Genomic DNA, 24,239 nt, shown 5'->3' with positions numbered 1-24,239 from the left:
CTCCACCCCTCTCTTAGGAAGTCCTCCTTTGTCTGATATTCCTACCTATGTAACTCCTCTCTGTTAACCTGGGCTCTGTGGTTATAGGTTGGGGTTGATTGAGAAAAGCCAGGATCCAGAGGCCAGATAGACCCGCAGGGTACCCTCATTTGAGAACTCTTCTCTGACTCCCCCCTGCACCCCCAGATTAGGTCCCATTTGTCTGGAATGAGAACTGTAGGATTGGGGTGAGAAGAGTTACTATAGTGCCCAGACACATCAGTTAGGGACTTAGGACAAACAGGCAAACAGTTGCTGGGTATGGTGGCTCAAACCTGTAATCTCAGTGCTTTGGGGGGCCAAGGTGGGAGCAACATTTGAGTCCCAGAGTTGGACACCAGCCTGGGCAACATGGTGAGACCTCATCCCTACAAAAAACTTAAAAATTAGCTGGGCATGGTGGTGTGCACCTGGAGTCCTAGCTACTCAGGAGGCTGAGGCGGGAGAATCGCTTGAGCCCAGGAGTCCCAGGAGGTCAACGCTGCAGTGAGCTATGATCGGTCCACTGCAATCCAGCCTGGGCAACAGAGGAGATCTTGTCTCTAAAAAAAAAAAGAAAGAGAAAAAGAGGCAAGCAGTTATTACATACTGTGCTGGGACCCTTGCCCTGGCTGCAGCCATTGCCCCATAGGAAACACCAAGCAACCTTTTCTTTGATGAGCCAGATGTAACCCATCTTAGATTCTGCCTTTTTCTGAAACTTCCAGCCAAGTGCAGCTACGTATCAGACCCACACAACTTAATGCCTACTCTTTCCCCAATTGTTCCACTCAAGATATTCCAGCTCTCAAGGACTTTAGGCTCTCCTTGGGGAGCTGGAATTGTCTTAGACTCCTCCTTCAGGTCTCAAGCTAAATGGCAGGGAGGCTGTCCCTGATCTAAGCCCTCTAGGCGTAATCATGCTGTTTGACTTCTTTCCCGCTTTCTTAGAAATTCTTGTTTCCATGTTTGTGTGTTTTTGTGTTTTTTCTCATCTGACTCTATTGGAAAGTGAACACCGAGAGAGAGCACACTTGCCCACCTTGCTCTTTGCTGCTGTCCCAGTGCCTGAAACGGCACCTGCCACATGGTAGATCCTCAAAAATATGTGTTGAATAAGGCAAATGAATGAATGAAGCCTCTTTTGCCCTAGCATGAAAACCAATGCACATGAGTGAATGGGCAGGCGAAATAGCCACAGGAAAATGCTTTAGTTGTGCGGCCTTTAGGCTGTGTTTGGAGGAGGACAGTGAGGAGGGCAAAGGATGGAGCACTGGAGAAAGGGGCTGTGGGTGGACCCAGGACCAGGACTTGGGTTTCTTGACTCCACCCTCTGGGTGACCTTAGGCAGGTGCATCAGTCTCCTTCTGGTTGGATGACACAATCTCTGGTCACTTCTAGTCTTTCCTTCTGTGGCTCACCAGATCTGCAGGTGAGAGCGCTGAGACTCTCTCCCTGGGCGCGATGCTCTGGCTGGGCCGGACCTGGCTTGGCAGCAGTGCCTGAGCAGCATGGAGGTGCTCTGCTTAGCTTGGGGGCTGCTGGGCTCTCTATGGAGCCCCTGGGGCAGGATCGTTAGTGAGGAGAGGAAAGAGGAACAAAGGGGAACCTTCCCAATTATTAATAAGGCAGCAACCCCATCCATCTTAATGAGACAGGGCGGAAAAAACCAGTGGCCAGGCATCGCATACACAATAGGCTACAATAGAGACCTTGCTTTCTTTTTAAAAAGGGGGAATGAAAGACAGACAGAAAGGGAGGAGACTTGGAGAGTGGAAGGCAGTTCCCAAACGTCCGCCTCTGTGCCCCTCATGCAAACAGTTAGCCTGCTGTGTGGCTACAGCTGTTTGAAAAATGCAGAGGTCACCGTAGTCCTTTGCTGGGCCAGGGTATGGGATGGGGTGGGGTGGGGCGACTTTCCTGGCAAAGAGCGGTTGAGCGGCACCCACCCTAACAAGAGCCTTTGTTTCCTGGGTGTGGGGTGGCCCAATGGGACTGTGAAGAGCTCCCGCCTAGTGACGCAGGACCTGGTACGTTACATGGGGCTCAAAAAGCCCTGTCATCCTTTTGACGCAGCATCTCCCCTCCTCCACCCACCCACCACTGCTACTATGTCCCATCAAAGGCCTTCTGAGTCCTGGCGCTCGGTTCTTCTATTTCTTAGCCTTTGGGTAAATTGCTTAACGTCTCACCTTCAATTTCTTTATAACTGACTTCCCTGACAGACTTGCTGAGAAGATGACACTGTGCCAGTGTGTGTATAAACCGTGATCAGGGCATCTGACACAAAGCAGGCATTCAGCAAGCCTTAATAATCAGAATTAGATCTTGCTTCCACTCGAGGACAGCCCAGTGAAGTCTCCTCCAGGAGCAGGGGCTATCTTGAGAATGGATCTATCTCTGTCTGCTTTGATTCCCTGGGGCCCAGCACCTAGGATCTGAATGAATGACTAAAAGGCTGGAACGGTAATAATTTTGTTAAGACAGCATGTTCTGTGAGGGTTGGCCATCTCTGGGAGGTGGGGCATTGTGCTTCCTTTTGGGGAATGTTGCCCCCTCCCCCCAACGGTAGGTTCCCCTGCTTCTGGGCTCACCTGAGAGCTTGGGGCCATGCTACTGTATTTCTGGTTAATCTTCTCCTGCTGCCTGGGAAGTGTGGAGGGAGAGAGATGGGAAGCACCATGCATGGTTGGAGGGTTCCTCATCAGAACCCCAAGAGATGGGCTGCACAGAGATTCATTGTGCAAAGACCTGAAGCACACAGGTGGAGCTGCAAAGAAGGAGAGACACTGGTCTTGTCTGGCCATCTCTGCTTAGGCTGACATTTCCTGGGGATGGTGCTGATGGGGACATCAAAAAGGATTTTGACACAGGGGAAGAGGAAGGAAGAGGAGCTGGAAGCAGAACCACAGGGCCTGGGATGGGACAGAGAAGTCTCTGTGGAACTAGGCTCAGCACTTGCATGCTGATGCCCTCCTGGTGAGCTGAGGCTGCATCCGACTTGGAGCCAGGACTTCTCATGGTTGCTGCACTTCTGCCCTGAGCCCTGTTAACTTTGCAAGAAATCCAGCCCTGCTGGATCCTGCCTCATTTCCCCACACACTCCCCTATGTCTGAACCACCCAGTTCTCTGTCTCTCCTCTCTTATCGGGTGACACACAGCTTGACCAGCATTTCCTGAGAACAAACACCTCTAGGCATCTGCAGGGAGGAGCTCAGGTGCTCTCTGCAGCACCCAAGGCAGCCTTCCACCTCCCTCCTGTCCTGGGACAGCGTCCAGTCCAAATGGGAACGATGTGTTTTGTGTGGCAAGTTATTGCAGGATGAATTCCTGCAGCCCGGAAGGAGCAACTGCCAAGCGCTCTCCCAGAATGACAGGTATATGACCTTCCAAGCTCTCCTCCCGGCCCGGCTGCCTCAGGCAGTGCTTGTTCTATGCTGAGGAGGGCCAGGAGGGTGGAGGAGCCCAGAGAGCCAGCTGGGAGGAGGTCTGGAGGACTGGTGTCCACCTGTGACTTACTGTGAGACCTGGGGTGGGCTATTCAACTTCTCTATGCCAGTTTCAACCCTCCTCTGCATCCCTGTCCAGAAGTAGGGCAGCTGGAAAAGGCTCTGATTCTCTTCTCTTTGGTCGGGCACGTGGTTCAATGAATAGATGATCAGGGTATGTGTGCAGGAGGTCCAGGGAAAGCTGACTGCGATGGCGAGAGGAAGACGGAGCATAGAGGAGGGCGTGTGTATGAGCCAGCTGGTGAGAGCAAGGGAGAGCACGAGAGGACACGCTCTGAGCACAGAACCTTGCACATAGTAGGAGCTCATTAAATATTTGCTGATTGATTGTTGGCCTGAAAGTTCTCACTCCCTCGTTGGTGTCTGTGTGGTCTGGAAGAAAGATAGAGAATACGACTCTACATGCATCACAAGCTGGACAATGGGGGCAATTATCCAGAAAATGTGAGCCTGCATCCCCCGCCCCGAATCTTTTGCAATCATTACCTGACATGTCAGATGAAGTAGGATTTTTAAGAACCTACGTCACAGAGGTTAACACCAGAGATGCACATTGTTTCATCCACCCAAAAGAAGACTGATGCTGTTCTATGTATCTATCTCCTTTTCTTTAAAATTAATAATCTTTATTTCTTTGCAAAGGTGATATATGGTCATTGTGGAAATTTTTGAAAATGAAGAAAAGTATAAAGAAGACAGTGTAAAGCACCTATAATCTTAACACCCAGAGGTAGCTAACATTTCAGTGTACCTATTTCCAGGATTTTTAACTTTTTTTCTTCTTTCCTTCCTTCCTTTCCTCCCTACTTTGTCTTTCTTATCCTTCTGTTCTTCCTGCAAAATTGGATTCATACTATATATTTCTACCCCATATTCTCCATAAACATTCCCTCTTCCCCTCCCCTCCCTCTCCCCTCCCTCCCTCCCTCCCTCCCTCCCTCCCTCCCTCCCTCCCTCCCTCCCTCCCTCCCTTCCTTCCTTCCTTCCTTCCTTCCTTCCTTCCTTCCTTCCTTCCTTCCTTCCTTCCTTCCAGAGGCCTTTATTTATTGAGTGCTTAGCAATGTACTATGAGACAGCAGAGGAAGCATGGTCTGACTTTTCTTTTTACATAAAATATCAAAGTTACAAAGGACCTATCTAGCCCAATCCCTTACATGTTTAGGACCTGTGACTCAGAGAGGGGAGGAGATTGTGGAAGGTCACTGAGGCGGGAAAACCAGACTCCTAGCCCAGTGCTCTTTGATCGCAGGTGCCTCACATAGGTTGATGTGAGCATCGTTCCCTTCCAGCAGCCAGGTTAGTTTTTCCTAAGTGAAACTCCAAATAATAAAGATTGTTCTGTAGTCAACCACTGCACCAAGGCTCTCTTGTCTTGAAAACGAAGGCTGTGCTTCCGTTTTCAGTGGCAGCTTCACCCGCATGCCCCGGGACAGACGGCCTGAGTGGCTGGTGCCAGCTTCAGGCCCGTTCCTGGGCACTGGGATGCTCTGGTTGCTGGTCCTGGGAAGTAGCCCGGTGCCCCAGTGCCGACTAGCCAGCTCCTCTTGAAACCTGAATATGGACTTTGTCTGGTGGGCTCCACTCTGCTCCCAATGGACGGTAGCCAGTCATTTGGCAAAAATTAGCTCAGTTGCCACCATTGTTCTTAAAGAGGCAGGGTTGAATGGGCCTGGGAACTAATGTATTCTATTATGCCCCTTGGGCTGGCCCCTGAGTGTGGGCAGAGGTCTGCATTCCATAAACCACCGTGCCCCCCCGCCCCGTCCCCGCCGCCCCACCAAGCCCTCTGCTCTCCAGCCCTGCCGGTCCCACCTCAGAGGGGAGAAGTGTTCCTGAAGCCAGCCATGGAAGGCACCCCATCTGGCACCTGGTGTGGGTGGGAGAGGAGTTGAGGGTGACCAAGAGTCCCCAGAGAGGGCCAGCAGTGGAAACAGGGCATGAGGACCATGGCGACGAGGGGCAGCCTGGAGGCTAGGGGAAGGCCAGAGGTGGTCTGCGACTTCTCTGTGACAGGGACTGCTACCCCTGCCGCCTGCATTGATTGTCCCACCTGTGTCTGCCGCTCCTTCTACTCTGCAACCCCTTCCCGGCAGGAATAGTCTCTTCCAGAGGACGTGGGGTCATAGGACTTGTTTTGAGCAGTCTGCAGATCTCTCATTCTGGGGTCAGTGACGCCCGAACCTTGAGAAATATGATGTGTGAAAGACAAGTGGGAGAGGGGCTTGCAGACAGAGAGGCTGCGTGCAGGCATTCATCATCAGTGCCCTTTTAAGTAGGGAGCAGGGGTTTGCGAGTCTCTGGGTCCCTACTTCCGGTTCCTGTGTTTTGCAAAGCGCGATCTCCATCCAAGACTGCCCTTCACCTTAGAGAGGCTGACCGGGAGGAACGAGGGAAGGCAGGGTGCAGCTGTCCTGGCCCAGGTGTCTTTTCTAACAAGACAGAGATTTGCAAGCATGACTGTCCTGGTCCCAGGACTGCGTGAGCTCATTCTTCAGAGTGCTCTCTCCTTTCTTGGGTGTTAGGGCTGCCTGGCTCCACCGCTCATTGATTACAAGTGTGCTTCTTCTCATTAGCAACCCCCACCCAGACTTGGGGAGAAATATCAGAAGGCTCAAAGACTGCTTGTTCAGAATAGTTTGTGGGACATGAACAAAATGATAGAGGTGGGGGAGGAGAGACAAAAGGAGAGAGGAAGAGAGGGAGGGAGAGAGAGAGGAAGAGAGAGGAGGTAAGAAGGAGTGGGGCAAGAAGGAGATGAGCGGAGAGAGGGAGAGAGAGAAGAAGACAGGGAGGTGGGGAGAGAGGAAGAGAGGGAGGTAGGGGAGAGAAGGAGGGAAAGTGTGAGGGAGAGAAGGAGACAGGGGAGTAGAAAGGGAGAGAGAGAAGAACAAGGAGGGAGAGGAAGAGAAAGAGGGAGAGAGAGGTGGGGGAAGAGAGTGGGAGGGAGAGAAAGGAAGAGGGAGAGAGAGTGAGTGCTATCACCCACTCTGTCCTATGGAGTATGGGCATCATACTCCACAGAGGGGTTGAGTTGGGGTCCTGGTGGGCTGGTTCTGGGGCCATGTCCCTAACATGTCTGTTGGTTTCTCTGGGTTGCCAGACAGAGGGTGGGCAGATAGATCTACTAAGAAGAAGCACGCTGTCCTGACTGGCTGTGACATTCCCTTAGTCCAAACTCTTCCTACCTCCACTCTCCCCAGCCATGGGCTCTGTTATCTTCCCTGCTATCCTTTATGTTCTCTTTCCTTCCCACCTTTGTGCTTTGTGGGGTTGGGAATCTACCTTTGATGTCCTCTCTTCCTCACGTGACCCAGCACACAACCTGCAGACAGCAATTGATTGATAGACCCCTGTTGATTCATTGGCTTCTGGAATTGGGAGAACATAGCTCAGACAGTGCCTGCCACCGGCCAAGGCTGTGTCAGCAGCAGAGAGAGGATGCAATTAAACTCCAATCTGAAATCCCCATTAATTGTGAGGAGTTGATTTCCTTGGGGTGGGGACAGAAATAAAACCAAAAAGAATCCGGATGAGTTAAAATGTGCAGGATGTAGAGCATTTCATCTTCCAGAATGAATATTTTATTCTCCTGTCAAGAGGCCAATGATAATGGCAATAAAAGAAAACATAAGTGATGGTGGTAAGGATTATGCAGCAATTTAGGAAGCAGCCGGTTATATATATTTATGGACCTAAATGGCTGGAAAACCCTTCACACCTGAGGACTTAATGCAGAACTTGGAAAGCACTCCGAGGCTGAGTGGATCGCCATGGGAAGCTGTTATATATGGACTGTCCTACCATGTATTAAGGATTTCGGTGGCCTAGACGGCTGTTAAAAAATAAAGAACAAACGGGTTCGATGGGCAAATTGTGCTTTTCTGGGTGGGGGAGCCATGGCTGTCTTGTAATGCTGTGTTAGAAGAATTTGATAAAAGACGATGTTTTATAGGGATCATATTAAATATGATCGAGTGAGAAACTGCTGGAAGATTACAGAAGCCTCCAGATATACAGCTGCTGGTGCCACCACGTGTGGGGAAGAAAGCAGAGTCTGTTCTGCTGCTGTCGTCAGCCTCTGAGGGGCCAGGGGGCAGCGCTTCCTCACTGCCTGCACTTTTACTTTGTGACCTGCCCCCACCCTCATGGCGCCTGTGTCCTTAAGAGAGTTGCTTTGTCCACTCTTTCTGCCTGAGAACTTGATTTCATTAGATTGTCTCAATGCTCTGTCCTTGGGGCATCTGAGGAACCTCTCTGTGACTCGGTCTCTTCTTCTGAAAAGTGGGGGCTCATAGGACCCTTCCAGTGGGAGGCTAAACAGAGGGCTACAGAGCAATGCAGGTGCATGGGTGAGACAGAACACAAATCAGGACAACTGAAAAAAGGGTGCTCCGCAGCCATAGGAATTGGAACAGGAGGAAGATGTGCAAACTTCCAGGCTCATGGAGGAGTTTCTGAAGATGGGGTTTCTCAGTCTTAAACAGGCATCAGATTCACCTAGGAGTCTTGTAAAATGCAAACACTGATTGTTATGCCTGGGGTGGGCGCGGGGAGGGCTGAGTGTCTGCATTTCTGTCAAGGTCCTAGAAGATGCTGATGCTCCTGGTCTGGGGACCACACTTTTGAGAAGCAAGTCTTAGGAGACAGTAAAAATTAGAACCTGCAGTCTTTGAACTTCCTGTGAGAATTACATACCTGTGCCAGTGAGGTTTGGTTTTAGCTGCATGAAAGAGAAAAACCAAATGACTTTGGATTTAAGCGAGTGTGGGAGATAGATTGTAGGTCTCCCCAGTGAGAATCCCAAGGTGGGCAGTACAGGGCTGGTGCAGGGATTCCCTGAGACCCAGGCTCTTTCCTTCTGCTCCACCATCCTGGTCTGCTGGCATTCATCCTCATGGTTGCCAGAGAGCTGCTGTACCTCAGGCATCACAGCTAAATTCCAGGCGGGAAGCAGAGGGAAGAGGCGAATAAGGTCTTATGATGGGCTCCAGGGTGCCCCACTTACCAACTTCTACCTCCTTCTCACTGGCCAGAGCTGACTTGAGATTTGCATTTCTAACAAGTTCCCAGAAGATACTGGTGCTGCTGGTCTGTGGACCACACTTGGAGTAGCAAAGTTGTAGGAGACAGGAAAAATTAGAATCATCTGTCATGGAGGTTCTAATTTTTAGTAGCCCCCATCGGACCTACTCAATCATAATTTGCATTTTAACAAGATTCCTAGGTGAATCTCATGCCTATTTAAGACTGAGGAAACCCATCTTGAGCAACTCTTCCACATACCAGGAAGTTTGACACCTTCCTCCTGTTCCAGTTCCTATGGCTGCAGACACCCTTTCTCCAGGAGGCCCCAATTTGTCTCACCCATGCACCCACATTTCTCTGCATCCCTCTGTTTAGCTTACCACTGGAAGGGTCCTATGAACCCCCACTTTTTCTATTTATTTTTATTTATTTAATTTTTGTTTTAGAGGGAGTCTTGCTCTGTTGCCCAGGCTGGAGTGCAATAGTGCGATCTCGGCTCATTGCAACCTATGCGTCCCAGGTTCAAGTGATTCTCCTGCTTCAGCCTCCTGAATTGGGATTACAGGCATGCCTGGATAATTTTTGTATTTTTAGTAGAGACGGGGTTTTGCCATGTTGCCCAGGCTGGTCTCGAACTCCTGACCTCCGGTGATCCACCTGCCTCAGCCTCCCAAAGTGTTGGGATTACAGGCGTGGGCCACCACACCCGGCAGAACTCCTACTTTTAGGAAGAGGAGACAGAGTCACAGAGTGGTTCCTCAGATGCCCTAAGTACAGAGTATTGAGACAATCATATGAAAAAGATGAATCTTGAGACAGTGGTTTGCTCAGCAATCACATGTCTACTGCACACCTACCATGTGGCAGGCACTGGAGATACAAATACAAAGAGATACAGATTCTGTGTTCAAGAAGCTTCTAGAACTCCTGACATGCAAACAAGCAAAAGAGTGTTTGAAGAGTGGTGCTCTGACAGCCATGATGTACAGGGAAACCGGAGAGAGACCAGGCAGATGAAGCCCGTTAGCTGAACCTGGGATGTGTGCTGGGAAGACGGCCCAGCTTGTGGGGGCAGCATTAGCTCTGCACAGAGGCTGGAGGCTAAGAATTCCCCCATGCTGGGACCCCACTGGCATGCACCTGTCAGGTTGCAAAGGAGGTTGTTTTGTCTGCATGCAATCTGATTGGTAGGTACCATGCCATATTGGGTTTTCTATATACACATATATATTTTATATTAAATATATATAATATAAAATATAAAGATATATAATATATATTGTATATAATATATAATATATTATAAAACATATATAATATAAAATACATATATATTTTATATTAAACAATCTTTATTTGGAAAATAGTACCTTACAGTCCTAATGCTGGCTATCAAACATCAATGACAGCAATTTCAGCAGGAACTAATGAACAGTAGCTAAACTAACAGGGGATCCATCAAAAGTGCTTTAAAGGGAGGAGCACCAGCTGATGTTGTGCCAAGTCTCTGGGCATTCAGGACCTGGCTACGGGAGAACAGAATCAAACTGGCAGGTGCTCTGGACCCAAACCCTGGCATTGTGACCTGCCTCTCTCCTGGGATCCCTGAACGCCCACAGTCCCCCTGGCACTTCCAGGCCCCTGTGGGCTGTGGGTGGAGCCCTAGGGGCCAAAGGGCCACTCAGGAAAGGCTGAAATGGCCTTGGAGTCAGTTGGCTTCTGCCTGTTGTGATCATTTTCTTTCTGGAGCACCTGCAGCCCTCTCTCAGTAGGCTCAGTGGCCATCCAGCCTTCCTGGGCCATTTTCTCATAGAAAAGGATCTCTCTCTCTGAAAACTGGAAGTATCTTTCTTCAATTCCTGGGCCAGGTCTCAGGCCACATTCTTGTAGTGGTCACGGGTCTGACATGCATGGCTCATGTTTTTGTGCACGGACTCTGGTGGAGGTCCAGGCAGAGAGCCTGGTAGATGAATGGACAATCAGATGTTGCTGACTGCAAAGCCTCTCCAGATTTCTCTCCCCAGGGACTGGCCTTCAGCAAAGCCAGGTCTAGTGCAAAGCCAGCAGGATTTGGAGTCCAAAGATCGGTGCTTCCTGACCTGCGGCTGGTCCCCACCACAGTGCTTTGGTGGCTGGACTGCTAGCCAGGGTCCCACTACTCTGAGCTTCTGTATCTTCTTCTGTCAAATGAAAGTAATGAACTTCTCAGCCAGCTCAGAGGCTTTTGGTAAGGCCCAAATGGAATAATGCACATAGAGAGCAATTCGGAAAAGACTACAGCAAGGCATCTTACTAGGCGACAGGGGATTCTGCCTTTGCCCAGGTGAGTAATGCCCCTTAAATGGCAGATGGCAGATGCGTTATTCAGGCTCAGAGAGACTGTGGGGAGGAGGCTTCCCTGGATGGAGATTTGGAGGCGAGGCTTCCCCAGCTGAGGTCACCTGATCTTGGGAGCAGGGAAGGCTTTCCTGCCAGGAAGAAGTGAGATGATGGGTGCTCCCCTGTTCCTCTCGCCAGCACCTCATTTATATCCAGCTTGTTCCTGGCTCAACCCCCTGAGGAAGGCAATGCACCGTCTGGCTCCACTGCCGTGAAGGGTTAGGTAAATAAGCACATGGCTCCTTGGGGAATGTGTCCCGGCATAGGCCACTGCCCTCCCCACAGCCATCCCGGCAGATTTATGGGCTTCAGGTCACTGAAGCATGTGCCACTTCACTTTCACTTCCCTGGGATTTCCAGAGGGGTAGGGGTTTCCTAAAGACCTGCGTCTGGTGCTCTGTGATGTCCCAGACAAGCCTTGAGCCCCTTCGTCAGGATCCGACCCCAGGTGTCACACTGTGGAGCCCCCTTCTACCTTCTCTTGCTCCCCAGTCCCCACCCCCACTTGGCATACAAGGCTTCCAGAAACTCCAGCCTCCCAGATGCCAGCCCATGTTCTTATACAGCATTGCGTGGGGATTTGTGGGAGTGGGCCACTGCGTCGACCAACTCAGTCGCCTCCCACCCTCCATGGAGCGACCCGCTCGGTGCAGGCCCTGGGCAGAGAAGAGTGAATCGGATGTGGCATTTGTCCACAGGGTCAGCTCTGGGATGGGAAGAGATCCAATAGAGAAGTCCCACACTCTGTGTGCTGTCCTTGTATAAGGAACTGATGATCAATTCCCTTGGGATTCAGATCTAGAAAAGATTTTCCTTTTCCAAAGACAAAGAGAACTATGGGAGCTATTCATGCCGGCGTATGGCCTTTGTTCTCAGAAAACATGGCACAAAATCAATGTGCAAGGGTAGCACCCCTAAGAACCTGGGTATTTCACACATCTGCCTCCCCTTTGTTTGTTGGGGTGGGGGTAATTACTGAGCATTCCGTATATGCATGGCATTGTACTAGATGCTGGAGATGTGGAATGGGTGAGACAAAATAAGACAAGGTCCTGGCCTCTAAGAGCTCACTGCACTGTACGAGCTACCTGGAAGGGACCAGTTATAAATGTAGATGGGAGTGTCTGCAGACACAGAGTGGGTGAATATGACTAGGAATGGAGGAGGTCAGGCCTGGCTTCCTGGAGGAGGCAACACTATTAGGATAAGCGGGTGGATTTGCCAGATAAAATATAGGATGCCCAGTAAACTGAATTTCAGTTCAACAATGAAAAATTTATTGTATATATATGCCTCATGTAATATTTGAGACAGACTTAATAAGTTTTTTCTTGTTGATCTGGAATTTAAATTTTACTGGATGTTCTATTTTTTAATATTTACATTTAATTTTTATTTTTAAAGACAGGGTACCATTCTGTCACCCAAGCTGGAGTCCAGTGGTGTGATCATAGCTCACTGCAGCCTCGAACTCCTGGGCTCAAGTGATCCTCCTGCCTCAGCCTCCTAAGAAGCAGGGACTACAGGCATGCACCACTGTGCCTGTAGCTAATTCTTAATCAGCTAATTCTTAAAATTCTTAAAATTGTGCCTAATCAGCTAATTCTTAAAAATTATTATTATTTGTAGAAACAGGGCCTTGCTATGTTGCCCAGACTGGTCTCAAACTCCGGCCTCAAGAGATCCTCCTGCCTTACTTTCCCAAAGTTCTGGGATTACAGGTAGGAGCCACTGTGCCTGGTCATGGGTGTCCTGTATTTTTATTTGTAAATCTGGAAACCCTATGAGTAGTAGTTTGTACAAAAGTAGTGAAGGGCATTACAGATAGAGAAAACAGCATGTGCACACAGCATGAGCCCAGGATGAGAGGCAAGCGAGAAGCCGTTGGGTGGGAAAGTACAAGTATTTCTGGAGACTGGAAACTAGGCTGGCGCGGAGTGCTGGGGAGGTGATGCTGGAGAGGTCATGGGGGTCAGGGCTGGGTCCTGATATTATCCTGGAGCTTGGGCTTTTTCCTGTGGACAAAGAGTGTGTGAGAATTTTAATCAGAGAAATAGTCCATTTGATATTTTTGTTTCTATTTAAAAAGTCATCTTAAAATATGCCTTTTAGTTTTAGTTCTCTTCTAGGAGGTGGTATGCAAATCTTCATTTATTTATATACAAATTATAGCCATAAATATATTTATAATATAAATTATAAATTAATTAATGTAGTAATAAATGAACAAAAATTGTCAAGCCCAGTTTGACAGAGCCTCACCTGAAGAGTGGGCAGTTGTCACCATCTGAACAGAGGGGCAGGCATGGTGACCTTGGCCTCCCAGTTTGGGGCTGGCTGAGGGTGTCTTCCTGGCTGCTTATGATAGGAACTCATCCTACGATGGCCTAGTAAGAAATTGTAGGGAGCAGAGTTTCCCTTCAAGGAAGGAAGAACATTCTAGTGGACTGTTTGAACTTGGTGACTATATCCCAAACAAGTAAAAGGGATGCTCCATTAGCTTCTGTCAAGAATGGTGCAGAGGACTAGGTGCGGTGGCTCATGCCTGTAATCCCAGCACTCTGGGAGGCTGAGGCAGGAGGATTGTTTGGGGCTAGGAGTTCAAAACCAGCCTGAATAACATAGCAAAATCCCATCACTCCAAAAAAAAATAATAAATAAAAATAAAAATAAAAAAATAGCTGGGTGTAGTGGCCTGCGTCTGTAGTCCCAGCTACTTGGGAGGCTGAGGTGGGAGGATTGCCTGAGCCCAGGAGGTCAAGGCTGCAGTGAGCCAAGGTCCTGCCACTGCACTCCAGCCTGGGGAACAGAGTGAGACCCTGTATTGAAAAAAAAAAAAAAAGATGAAGAGGGAGGGGCGCTTACTCTAAGAAGAGATGGGGCTGGAATTTGCCTTCAACTCCGAATTTTTAAGATGCTTCCCAGACATTCCCAGAGTTCAGGTAGCAGGTCAGGCCAGTTCTTGAAAGAGTTAAAAAGGCTCAGGATTGCACATCTACAGAGGCAGAATGCAGAAGAAGCTTGTCCAAGTAAGAGCATGACCAGGTTTCACGGCATCTGACATCGAATACCATTTTGGCCCTTTCAGACTTGCTTGAAAGTCTAAGGATGTGCCTCGAGTGACCCTACATGCTGAGAATTCACACTTGTGAGCTAGCAGGGCAGCTGGGCAGGCATTAATAGCTCCATTTCACAGATGAGAACACTAAGGCCAGAAAGAGGAAGTGCGATTCCCATGAGTCAATCCAGCCAGTTAGGAGCAGAGCTGAGGCTGTAGCCTGTGTCCCCTGACTGTGGGCCAGCATGCTTTCCTTGGCATTGCCCCTGACCCACGGACACCCAGCTTCAGGCGGAGCTCCCTCCCCAGTGCTGTTGGCTGAGGGAGAGTGAGGTGAGTGTATCTTTGGAGAGGATGGCAGAAATCACTGATGATATGATAGTGGAACACAATGGAAGCTATGGCTGGGAAGGCTCCCCTCCCAGTTTTTCCAGGAGAAGCCAGGAAAAAGCTCTGTGTGTGGGAAGAGGCCACCGGGAGGCACCTGGGGGGGCCCTCTGTGACCCTCTGTGGAGGCTGAAGAACTGCGAATGCCTCCTCAAGCTGGTGTTTTGAAGCAACAGAGGACGTACTTCCAGGCTTCATGCATGGGCATCTAGCAGTGTGGGAAAATCAGAACTTTTGGGAAATGAGAAACATAAGTTAAAGCTGCATTTTGCCTCTGTTTATTTAAGCCATTCAAGAAGAAGGGAGGATATGTCTCCTGGCCCACAGTTCTCATACTCAGGAACCCTCATATCTGGGAGCTCTGTCATGTCAGTTGCATGTTTAAAGGACCTGTGTTCCAGAATCTTCTCCTGTACACACAGGAGTGCATGCACACACAAACACACACACACTTGCCATTAGGAAACGGGGGACTGGATTTTGAAGTGCAAACATTTGACAATAAGTAAAAGGACAAAAGTACTGTATGTACCTCTGCAATACAAAGTCCTCAGGTTGCTCTGCCTGGCGCTGTTATGCAGCATGTGAATTGCCTGGAAGGGTGGGGGGCGGGCGGTCCATCTCCCACATCCCAGGAATGGATTAAAGTCTGTTGGTGGGACTGAGGTCTAGGGTCTTTCCTTTCCAGCTGGGTCTGGGAGGAGTCAGGAGTGCACTGGATATAGGATTCTGGGGTCTTCTCCCATCACTCCCTTTTCCACAGAGACAATTGTGTTCCCAGCAGGGGTCAGTAAAGCAGTAGGACCACTAGGGGTGGGTGGGGGAGGTGGCAACTGGAGGTGATCAAAGTCTACGCGGAGTGAACAGACACAGGCGAGGTCTTCCCCTGAATGGATTTGTGAGATTTACTCTTGACTTGGGACTTCCAGGGCAGTCACCTGGATGAATTTCCAGCATTTAACGGTGGACAGACACAAGCTCTCCTGCCATTGGAGAAAACTGAAACGTGACTGAGCAGTCAGCTAAGCCTGGGTTCAGAAGTGAGAGGATGTTATCTGCAAACACCCATCTTTTCAGTGAGCAAAGAGACACATTTGGCTTGAGGCAGAGGACCTGGCCCTAGGAGACAAAAAGACCCCCTACCAAACAGCATTTTTCTCTAAATGCCCCTTGAATTGAGACACAGTTGCCGGGTCTCCTGCAGTCTATTCTCTGTGAGGAATGTCTTCCTCAGCTCCACAGGCTGGCCTCACCAATTGTCTTGGGATTAACCCTTGACCATCCAAATCTTGCTTTCTCTTCTCTGTGTCTTCCTCCCAGTCCCTGTGTCACCTCTTGGGTGTCAAGGCATCTTCCATTGGTCATGAAGTGACAGAGAAGTCATCCCTCAGCAGAAGCCTCCTGTGTGCATCGTGTAATCACCGTGTCTGTATGGGCACCATTGCTTTAAGAAAACAGCCCTGCTTCTTCATAAACTCTAGTCATTTCACTTGGAATCTGTCCATCAAGAAATTAGGTCTGCAGAGTCCAAAGCAAGCTCCCTAGAGCTTTACAAACAAGCTGGCCGGCAAGGCAGCGCCTCCTACGGTGTCTCTGTGGAGCGCTAAGATCTGTGGCCCCTTTGCCACATGGGGTGTGCGCTCAGATTCGGTTATGAACACATCGGCCTCTCTCCACCCGCACTTAGGAACAGAAGGTGTGGAGACTCCAGGAACTTCATGAACTGTTTGCTGTGGTCTTCTGTCCCGGGATAGTCCGGGTCTCACTCCCAGCTCTCCGGAGCTTAACCCTCCCTCTCAGGGGAATGTTTGAAATCTACGAAGAATTCTCAGGAATTCGAGGTAGAGGGTAGCAGAGAGACTTCTGTTCCTGGGGGCCCAGCTGTTTGTGCTGATGCTGTCCTCTTGGCGTCTGCCCTAGTGGGGACCCTTGGTTCTGACTTGACGTTCCTGGACTCGGTCTGACCTTAGCATGTGTGTCTGAGTGATGGACTTGGTATTCACACCAGCCACGCTGATAAGTGCACATGTGTTTTTAATGTTTTGGCTTTCCACACCACAAACACACAGATGTGCTGTCGCCTGGGCTAGGACTTGAGTAGAGTTTTTCTATTTAAATCTATCTATCTATCTATCTATCTATCTATCTATCTATCTATCTATCTGTGTGTGTTTAAAAAAGTGTCCTCCCAAAGCTAATACCGTTGCTAGCAGGACTTCCCGCCACACCGGGCAAAGTCCACCCACTGCTCCAGTGTTGAGGGGCCACCATGGGCGGCCTCACCTGGAGAGGCGCTGCTCACAGCAAACAACTCCAACTGCGCCCTCACCTCGCCTTCCAGGGAGCCCAGCCAGGCCCGCTGGGGATTTACAAGCAGACCTCCCTTGCTTCAGCGTTCCTGACCCCCAGTTAGTTGGGAAACGACCTGTCTGCACCGCAGCTAGAGAACCGAGGAGAGGAGCCTCTAGTCTAAAGGACTGTTGGTTGAAATTAGGAAACAGTGTTAAAAGAAAAAAGAAAAAAAGTTTGGGAGGCCGAGGGCAGGCGGATCACCTGAGGTCAGGAGTTTTGAGAGCAGCCTGACTAACATGGTGAAACCCCGTCTCTACTAAAAATACAAAAAATTAGCCGGCATGGTGGCGCGCGGCTGTAATCCCAGCTACTCGGGAGGCTGAGGCAGGAGAATCTCTTGAACCCGGGAGGCGGAGGTTGCAATGAGCCGAGATCGTGTCACTGCACTCCAACTTGGGCAACAACAGCGAAACTCCGTCTCAAATAAATAAAAAAAAAAAAGCCTTCATAATGTCATGGGTTTTCAAGTATGATCCAGGCTCCTCGCTTCTCTGCAAGCCAGTGCGAGTTAATTACAGGGTCTGGCCTGGTCTCTCTCCACCCCACGCCGCGATCCATTCCCCCTCTTTTCTCCCCCTTGTCTCTTTCCTCCTCCCCCTTTCATTTATGTATTTTTGGTTTTGTTTTTTAAGGGATGTTGAGCTGTGTCTGGTTCTAGTAAACCGAACCCGCTCGCGAGGGAGGCGATTGGCTCCCGCGCCGGTGACTGACGTGGTAACGAGTGCGGCTCGCCCCGCCGGGAGCTGATTGGCTGCGCGGGGCGGCTCCGAGGGCTCGGCCGTAGGAGCCCCGCGCACTCCAGCATTGCAGCCTCGCGAGTCGGTGCTGCGCGCCCGCCGCCCCGCGCCTTCCTGCTTGCTGTGCCTCCCGGAGCCGGGGCGCACCCAGCCGCAGGGCCGCCTCCCCGCCCGCGCCGCCTCCGACCGCAAGCCAAGGGCCGCCACCGGCTGGGGGGACCGGGCAGCAGCTTGCGGCCGCACAGCCGGACAGCGCTGGGGACGGCGCCTTTTGTCCCAGGAGGTCCCTGGAAGTTTGCGGCGGGACGCGCACGGGGAGGCGGCGGAGGCAGCCCCGACGTCGCGGGGGACAGGGAGCAGAGCCGGCATGGGCAGCGGGCGCAGCGCGGGGGGCTGCCGGGGGGCAGCCCTGGAAGTGCTGCTGGCGCTGGGCGCCGCGCTCCTGGCAGTGGGCTTGGCCAGCGAGTACGACTACGTGAGCTTCCAGTCGGACATCGGCCCGTACCAGAGCGGGCGCTTCTACACCAAGCCGCCGCAGTGCGTGGACATCCCCGCGGATCTGCGGCTGTGCCACAACGTAGGCTACAAGAAGATGGTGCTGCCCAACCTGCTGGAGCACGAGACCATGGCGGAGGTGAAGCAGCAGGCCAGCAGCTGGGTGCCCCTGCTCAACAAGAACTGCCACGCCGGCACCCAGGTCTTCCTCTGCTCGCTGTTCGCGCCCGTCTGCCTGGATCGGCCCATCTACCCGTGCCGCTGGCTCTGCGAGGCCGTGCGTGACTCGTGCGAGCCGGTCATGCAGTTCTTCGGCTTCTACTGGCCCGAGATGCTCAAGTGTGACAAGTTCCCCGAGGGGGACGTCTGCATCGCCATGACGCCGCCCAATGCCACCGAAGCCTCCAAGCCCCAAGGTAAGGCTGCCCCCTCCCACGTGCGCAAGCCGCCCCGGCCTCCCCCCCACCCCCCCGGCCGGGGCTGCAGGAGAACCCGCGCCACCCTACGCCTGCCCGCCGCTGGGTCCAGGCGCTGGGGACTGACGCCCGAGGTTGCTCGCATGCTGTGCACGTGATTCCTAAGCGCATCTTGTCTGTCCCAGGTATCGCTCAGCGCCCCTCGCGACCCAGGTGCACGGCGGGGCTGGCCCAGGAGCGGTGGATCTGTGCCTCGGCCTCGCAGGGACTCGCTGTGGTCTCCGGAGCCACTCTTCCTGGGATCCAGCTTCGCCTTTTCCATACCTGAAACAAAGCTTTGCGCTTTAAGTAACAGGGAAACTTCTCTCTCCTCGGGGAGAACTCCGAGACCCTATCGAAGTTTTTAACCTCCTGGACGGAAGGAGAAAACCAAAACCCAAAATGTAGAAAGTTCAGAAAGGCCGAGAGAATGTTTGACGCAGCTTTTGTTTATTTTCATAGGTTCGACAAAGATTTAAAAAATAAAACCAAGCCCTTTCCTTCCCTGGTCATTCAGTCAAGTAGCTTCGGGATTGCTGCAGAACTGGCTGAGAAAGTTTAGGAACCATGGAGACTTCTGTTTCTCCACCCCTTCCAGGTACCAGCTCTGCCCTCGCAGGGCTGGGGGTGGAAAGTCTTTTCTCCCTCCCTCTCGCGTACCCCCTGCTTCTCTCATTTACACAAATCCTCAGCTCATTAGAAAGATAAAAATGTAATTAGCTCATTGTTCATCTCCTCCCGGGGAGAGCAGCCCTGCAAATTGGAGACTTTCCTAATAGCCTGAGGGACCGGCCCGAGGTTCCTCTCAGAACCCCCTTATTCTTGAGGGGGAAGAAAAAAATTCTGGGAAGTCAAAATGAAATAAATATAAATATAAAATATGCACATCACAGGCCTGACTTCGATAGCAGTAAATTGAAGCCAGAATTCGTTGGAAGCGAAGTTTAGGCTCTGAGGTGTGGAGAGGGTCGGGGTGGGGGAGCTGTACCCCAGCTGCGCTTAGCAACACACAGGCTTCCTGAGGGCTTTTTGAGGAGGGCCTTTAGGGTGTTGCCTACACTTAGCTCACCTAAAGTGTCTTTAACCTCTGTTTTTGATGCTAAAAGAGGGGCGTACAGTCACCTGGCTCCTCAGAGTGAGGATTTGGGCAGGTTGGGAAAAGGGACACCCCAAATTTTGGATGCTTTTGCTTATTCTAAGGAGGGAGGAGATGGGTCCACAGTGACTGACGTTAGATGGCTGGGTGGAAACGGCACTGATTGTCCGCAGTGGCCAGGTCTGGGCACCGCTGCTCTCAGGGTCAGCTCGTGGTGGGAGTGGAGTGTGGGTAGCGGATACATCTGCACTTTGCGAGCGAGAACTGAGCAGTTACCTGGAGCAAACAAAGCGCCTTGTGTTCTGTTGGCGTGCACCCATCCCCTGAAGCCTGCGGGAATTTCCTTCTCCCCTTCCTCAGTCAGTGGGGATTAGCCCGGCTCTGCCCTGAGAGGCCGTGCCCAGCCCTGAGCTGGAGTCCATTCCCAATGGCCACCGATGGTCTCTTTCTGGGACTGGCTGCAGACATGAGTGGACACCTTAGGGGGATCGGCTGCGGAAAAGGTGCTGCAGTCCACAGGGAACATGGGGGGATTGGACGGGTTGCCTGCAGAAGAGAGGAAAGAATCCTCACCCCAGCCCCCAAAAGGCTGTAATGGGGTGGGGAAACCCCATAATCGCTGCCTTCCAGACACCTTTTGCCCCTTGGCTGCAGTTCCACCAGTCGGCGCCCTTCTCAGCCTGTCTTGGAACCGTCCTCACTCTCCTCCCAGCAGTGCTCAGGTAGTCACCCTCTCAAGACAGGTCTTTGAGGAACAAAGAGAAGAGCGGGGAGAGGGCCGGTCGGGAGTGGAGCTTGGGACTGGTTTTCCCCTCAGTGGTTTTGGTGGGGGGCTCTGCCCTGAGAGGGCACACCATCCTCCCCAGGACTGCAATCCCTGGTGTAAGGGAGCCCCACATGATTTCCTCCGAGGTCCCTGTGGAGGGGAGGGTGGGGCGTGTGTGTGTGTGTGTGTGTAGGTGTGTAGAGGGCAGGTCAGGACAAACCTGACTACTGATCCTCATAACCTTATGGCTTGTGGCTGTGGAGTAATAACTGGTGCTTTCCAATGAGAATAAGTACGCATGCACTACTCTTTTATTCGTTTATTCTTTATGCTTTTATTCTTTAAAATTAAAATACATTTTCAAAGCAGTGTTGTATCTTTGCATACTAGTTTCTTTTCACACACTCGGGCATATTCAGTTTTGGGGTATTGGCCAGCTCTCCGTGGTCATGTGTTACTAAGGAGAAACCTGATAATGAGAAATGACTTGACATTTTTCCCCCCACAAAGGCTGATACCCAAGCCATAGCAGCTTCTGTTATGGAAGAGGCAATTGTTCTTTTTCTAGGGAAGTTATTCCTAAATTTGGCACTTCCACTAGAACTGTGAACTCCCAGGCTGATGCATTGTTGTTTCCCTCTTTGCCTGGTTTTACTGGTTGAAGTTGTATGAGCCAGCGCACTGGGTTTGATTTTGTTGTTGTTTGGGCATGTCGTGCATTTAATCAGCCTGGCAGAGGCCACAGAGCCCTCAGTTCCCCAGAAAGCCTTCCTTAGGGCTCCTTTTTGGACCCCCAGGAACTGGCCAGGGGAGATTGTGGGGGTTGTATGTGAGAGAGGGAAAGAGAAAAGAGAGAGAGAGAGAGAGAGAGAGCGTGCGCGCACTTGTGTGTGTGGATTGATATATTAAAAAAATCACTTAATCCTGATTCAGTTGTTGGGCTGTCTCCTCCACACCCCCTTAAATATTAATAAACACAAAACTTTTTTTTTGTTGTTGTTGTTCATTTACTTTAAACATTATTTGAAATACACCTGAAAACAGCTGTTTAGTTCCAGCTTTCAGAAGGATGACTGGGTGGATTTCTCCTGCAGACGCAGCCTGTACGGCCCTAAGACGTACCAGTGAGGTGCAGATTAATACCGCATCACACATTTCTCTTTCTCTCTCTGGATCAGGCTGCTCCAGAGTCAGCCGTTAGAAAAGCTGAGATAGGGGAAAGCCATGATAAAAACACACAGAGCCCACCCCAATGAGCTCCTGCCATTCTGAGAGGCACTGAAGTCAAAACCTATTTGACGGGACTGAGGAAAATGTCCCTGAGAAATGCAGAGCCATCCTTGGCTGGTTGGGTCAGGTGAACTTCAAGCGTCCAGAGGAGATGCAATGAGTGTGTGGAGTGGGCAAGATGTGCCCTTTATATTCGGATCACTGTGACTTTGCTATTTGGTCAAGATTGTATTCACAGAACCTTGCAATGTGTGTTTGTGTAAATCCCACTTTTCTTTTTTCAAAATAACCTAAACAAGGAAAACCCAAAAGCACAGTTCACTCTCCTTGTGCAAGCAACCTGGTCTTTTCCATGTTGTCACACTTCCTCTTCCCCAAGCGGAAGCAAAAACCATAATGCAAAATTCTTGTCTCCTTTGTGAAAATGACCACCTCTAGAACCCAATCTCAAGTTCTGGGTGCAAAGCAGATTTCCAGCATCTGGGCTAAGGACAGTCATGCCATCGTCTGCTTGGAGCGTGGTTCTTAACCGCACTGAGAATCTGGAAGGTGTTTGCTCCCGGGTGCAGAATAAAGGTGGGAGAAGAATGTGTCAATAAAAACTAAGGATGGGGTCTCTGCTGGGCCCTGCAGGGACCCTGCTTGGAAGTGGGGAGTGGTCTGTGGGCACCTGTGTCCTGAGGGCAGCCTTGAGCTGGGGGTGCTCTGCAGGTCCACTCTTCTCTTCCACTTGTGGAGCCTTTGCCTATTTCAATGTCTGAGCCATAGCGGGAGCTGATGGGGAGGGAGATGCTGCCACAGAAGCCACGGTGGAGGAGGAGGATGAACAGTGGGTTCCAAGCACACCAAGCCCCACCTGCTCTCCCTGAGTGCAGTGTCAGGTGTGACTTTCGTGTGCTCTTCAGCTCCAGCCTGGCTTGGCCTCCTGTGCTGTGCCTGGGGTTGGGGTGCCCCTAGAATGTGCTCATGATATTTCCTAGACAGTCGGTAAGCTCCAGGCTGCTTGATAGGTGAGGATGATGACAATGATGATAAGCCACTTCAGCTCTTGGAGGAAAGCGCTGTCCGGCTCTCCCTCTGTCCTGGGAAGCAGGGGTCCTTTACCTCTTCCGACTTCAGAAGTATATTGGCTTGGAGGAGGCCTCTGCCCTGGCCTCAGATATCTCCTCCCAGGCAGTGGAGCTGCCTCCCAGCGTTATGCACATCTGCCCCCACACACCTCCTCTTCAAAGCACTTCACAGTTGCCCAGGAAAGAGCCTCCGACGGGCCCCTTCCTATCCAGCCCTGTCCTCCCATTTGGCAGTGCCTGCTAGTGCCCCACCCCGCCCGCCTGCCCTGGCCTCCTGCTGCGGTGGCCCTTTTGGAGAGGAAGTGCTCAGGGGCTGAGGGCTGGAGTTTGTGAGTCTGGTTGAGTTTCTTTCTCTCTTGGCTCCTGGAGATCTGGTCAGAGGGATCAGCAGGCTAGCTGGGAGTGTGGAAATGGGAAGGGGGCAGGAATCGGAGGGAGGTATTGAAAAGAGAAGGGAGAGGATGGGAAACACGCCAGGAAGAGATTTCTGTGAGTTCATAAGCCAGCTTTTCCCGGCACTCACAGCGTCCCGCAAGTCATCATTCACGTGACCTGCCCCCACCCAGCCTCAGGTCATGCTGGCTTAAATAACTGTGTCACATTTAGCAGCTCTGGGCCAAAATGTTTCAAGAAACCTGCGCCTGCTCTGATTGTAGACCCTGGGCTCAAGCCTTCTTCTTTTCAATTCTCAGGTCCCCTTCATAAGTTCCAGAAGACCTTTAGTCACTTTCAGCCTGGACCCAGGGCCGATCTCTTCCCCAGGGGCTGCTCCCTTCCTGCTCTGTAACTTACAGTTCTGTTTCTCCCTACTTCCTTTCCCAGGCACAACGGTGTGTCCTCCCTGTGACAACGAGTTGAAATCCGAAGCCATCATTGAACATCTCTGCGCCAGCGAGTTTGGTAAGAAAGCATTTCTAGCTGCCTCTGGAAGGTTTGGAACCTCCTGGTCTGTGTCCCTGCCGGATGGAGGCCCTGCTGGTGTATCTCCTTGCAGCTTTCTACATTCTCTACCTCATTCCTCTCCAAATAGCTGCTTTTCTCAGGCAGATGGGAGACTAGACAGGGTCCAGACCCAGCCAGTTTTTATGAAGGCCATACTTTGCCCTCCTTTGTGGGGGATCGCTGGACAGATTTTTGGGGATCTTCTCTAGGCATGCAGGGAGGCTGAATTGGGGACAGGTTGAGAGGAGCAGGGAAGGACAGCAGCTCCTTCTCGGAAGCTGCAGGAGGTACAAGTTGCCACCTGTTCCTGCATCTGGTTGGGCCCAGCTTTTTCCAGACTGGCTCTTTTTTTTTTTTTTTTTTTTTTTTAACATCTACCCCTAGGTGTCAGCATGACTCTGTCCAGGATTTAAACGGCTGCCCTCTGGGTGCCTTCCCAGGGAGGGGAGATTTCAATGCTTAGGGGATTCACAGGAGGGTCCTTATCAGGTTCTGCAAGGCGAAGAAAATGGACATTCCCACAGTAGTGTGGTTTTTCTCTCTTCTTCCCGTCACTCTCCATCGAAAGAGAATTCTGAACCAGCACTCTCAGCTCCAGGAGGAGGAGGAGCTGGTGGGGATCAGGGGGAGGTGGGGGAGCTGCCAGGGGTCTTGGGGCCTTTCAGGGATGGTCTGTTATAGTCTGACCTACAGAAGACCCGAATTCACCACACCCCGAG

The 24,239-nt window shown here is 51.1% G+C and overlaps 1 protein-coding gene across 1 annotated transcript in view; it reads left to right on the top strand.

Moving 5' to 3' along the window:
- Positions 1-17,483: 17,483 nt before the first annotated feature.
- Positions 17,484-24,239, top strand: part of SFRP1 (secreted frizzled related protein 1) — a 45,365-nt gene continuing 38,609 nt past the window's right edge. The window contains exons 1-2 of the mRNA XM_007962277.3: positions 17,484-18,377; positions 23,401-23,478. Coding sequence (XP_007960468.1) covers positions 17,834-18,377; positions 23,401-23,478 — 622 coding nt within the window. The 5' untranslated portion in view covers positions 17,484-17,833. The remainder of the gene's footprint in view (positions 18,378-23,400; positions 23,479-24,239) is intronic.

Source organism: Chlorocebus sabaeus, chromosome 8 (genome assembly GCF_047675955.1).
Source record: "Chlorocebus sabaeus isolate Y175 chromosome 8, mChlSab1.0.hap1, whole genome shotgun sequence".
In the NCBI taxonomy this organism is placed as follows: Eukaryota; Metazoa; Chordata; class Mammalia; order Primates; family Cercopithecidae; genus Chlorocebus; species Chlorocebus sabaeus.
This window is presented reverse-complemented; position numbering and strand designations above follow the sequence as displayed.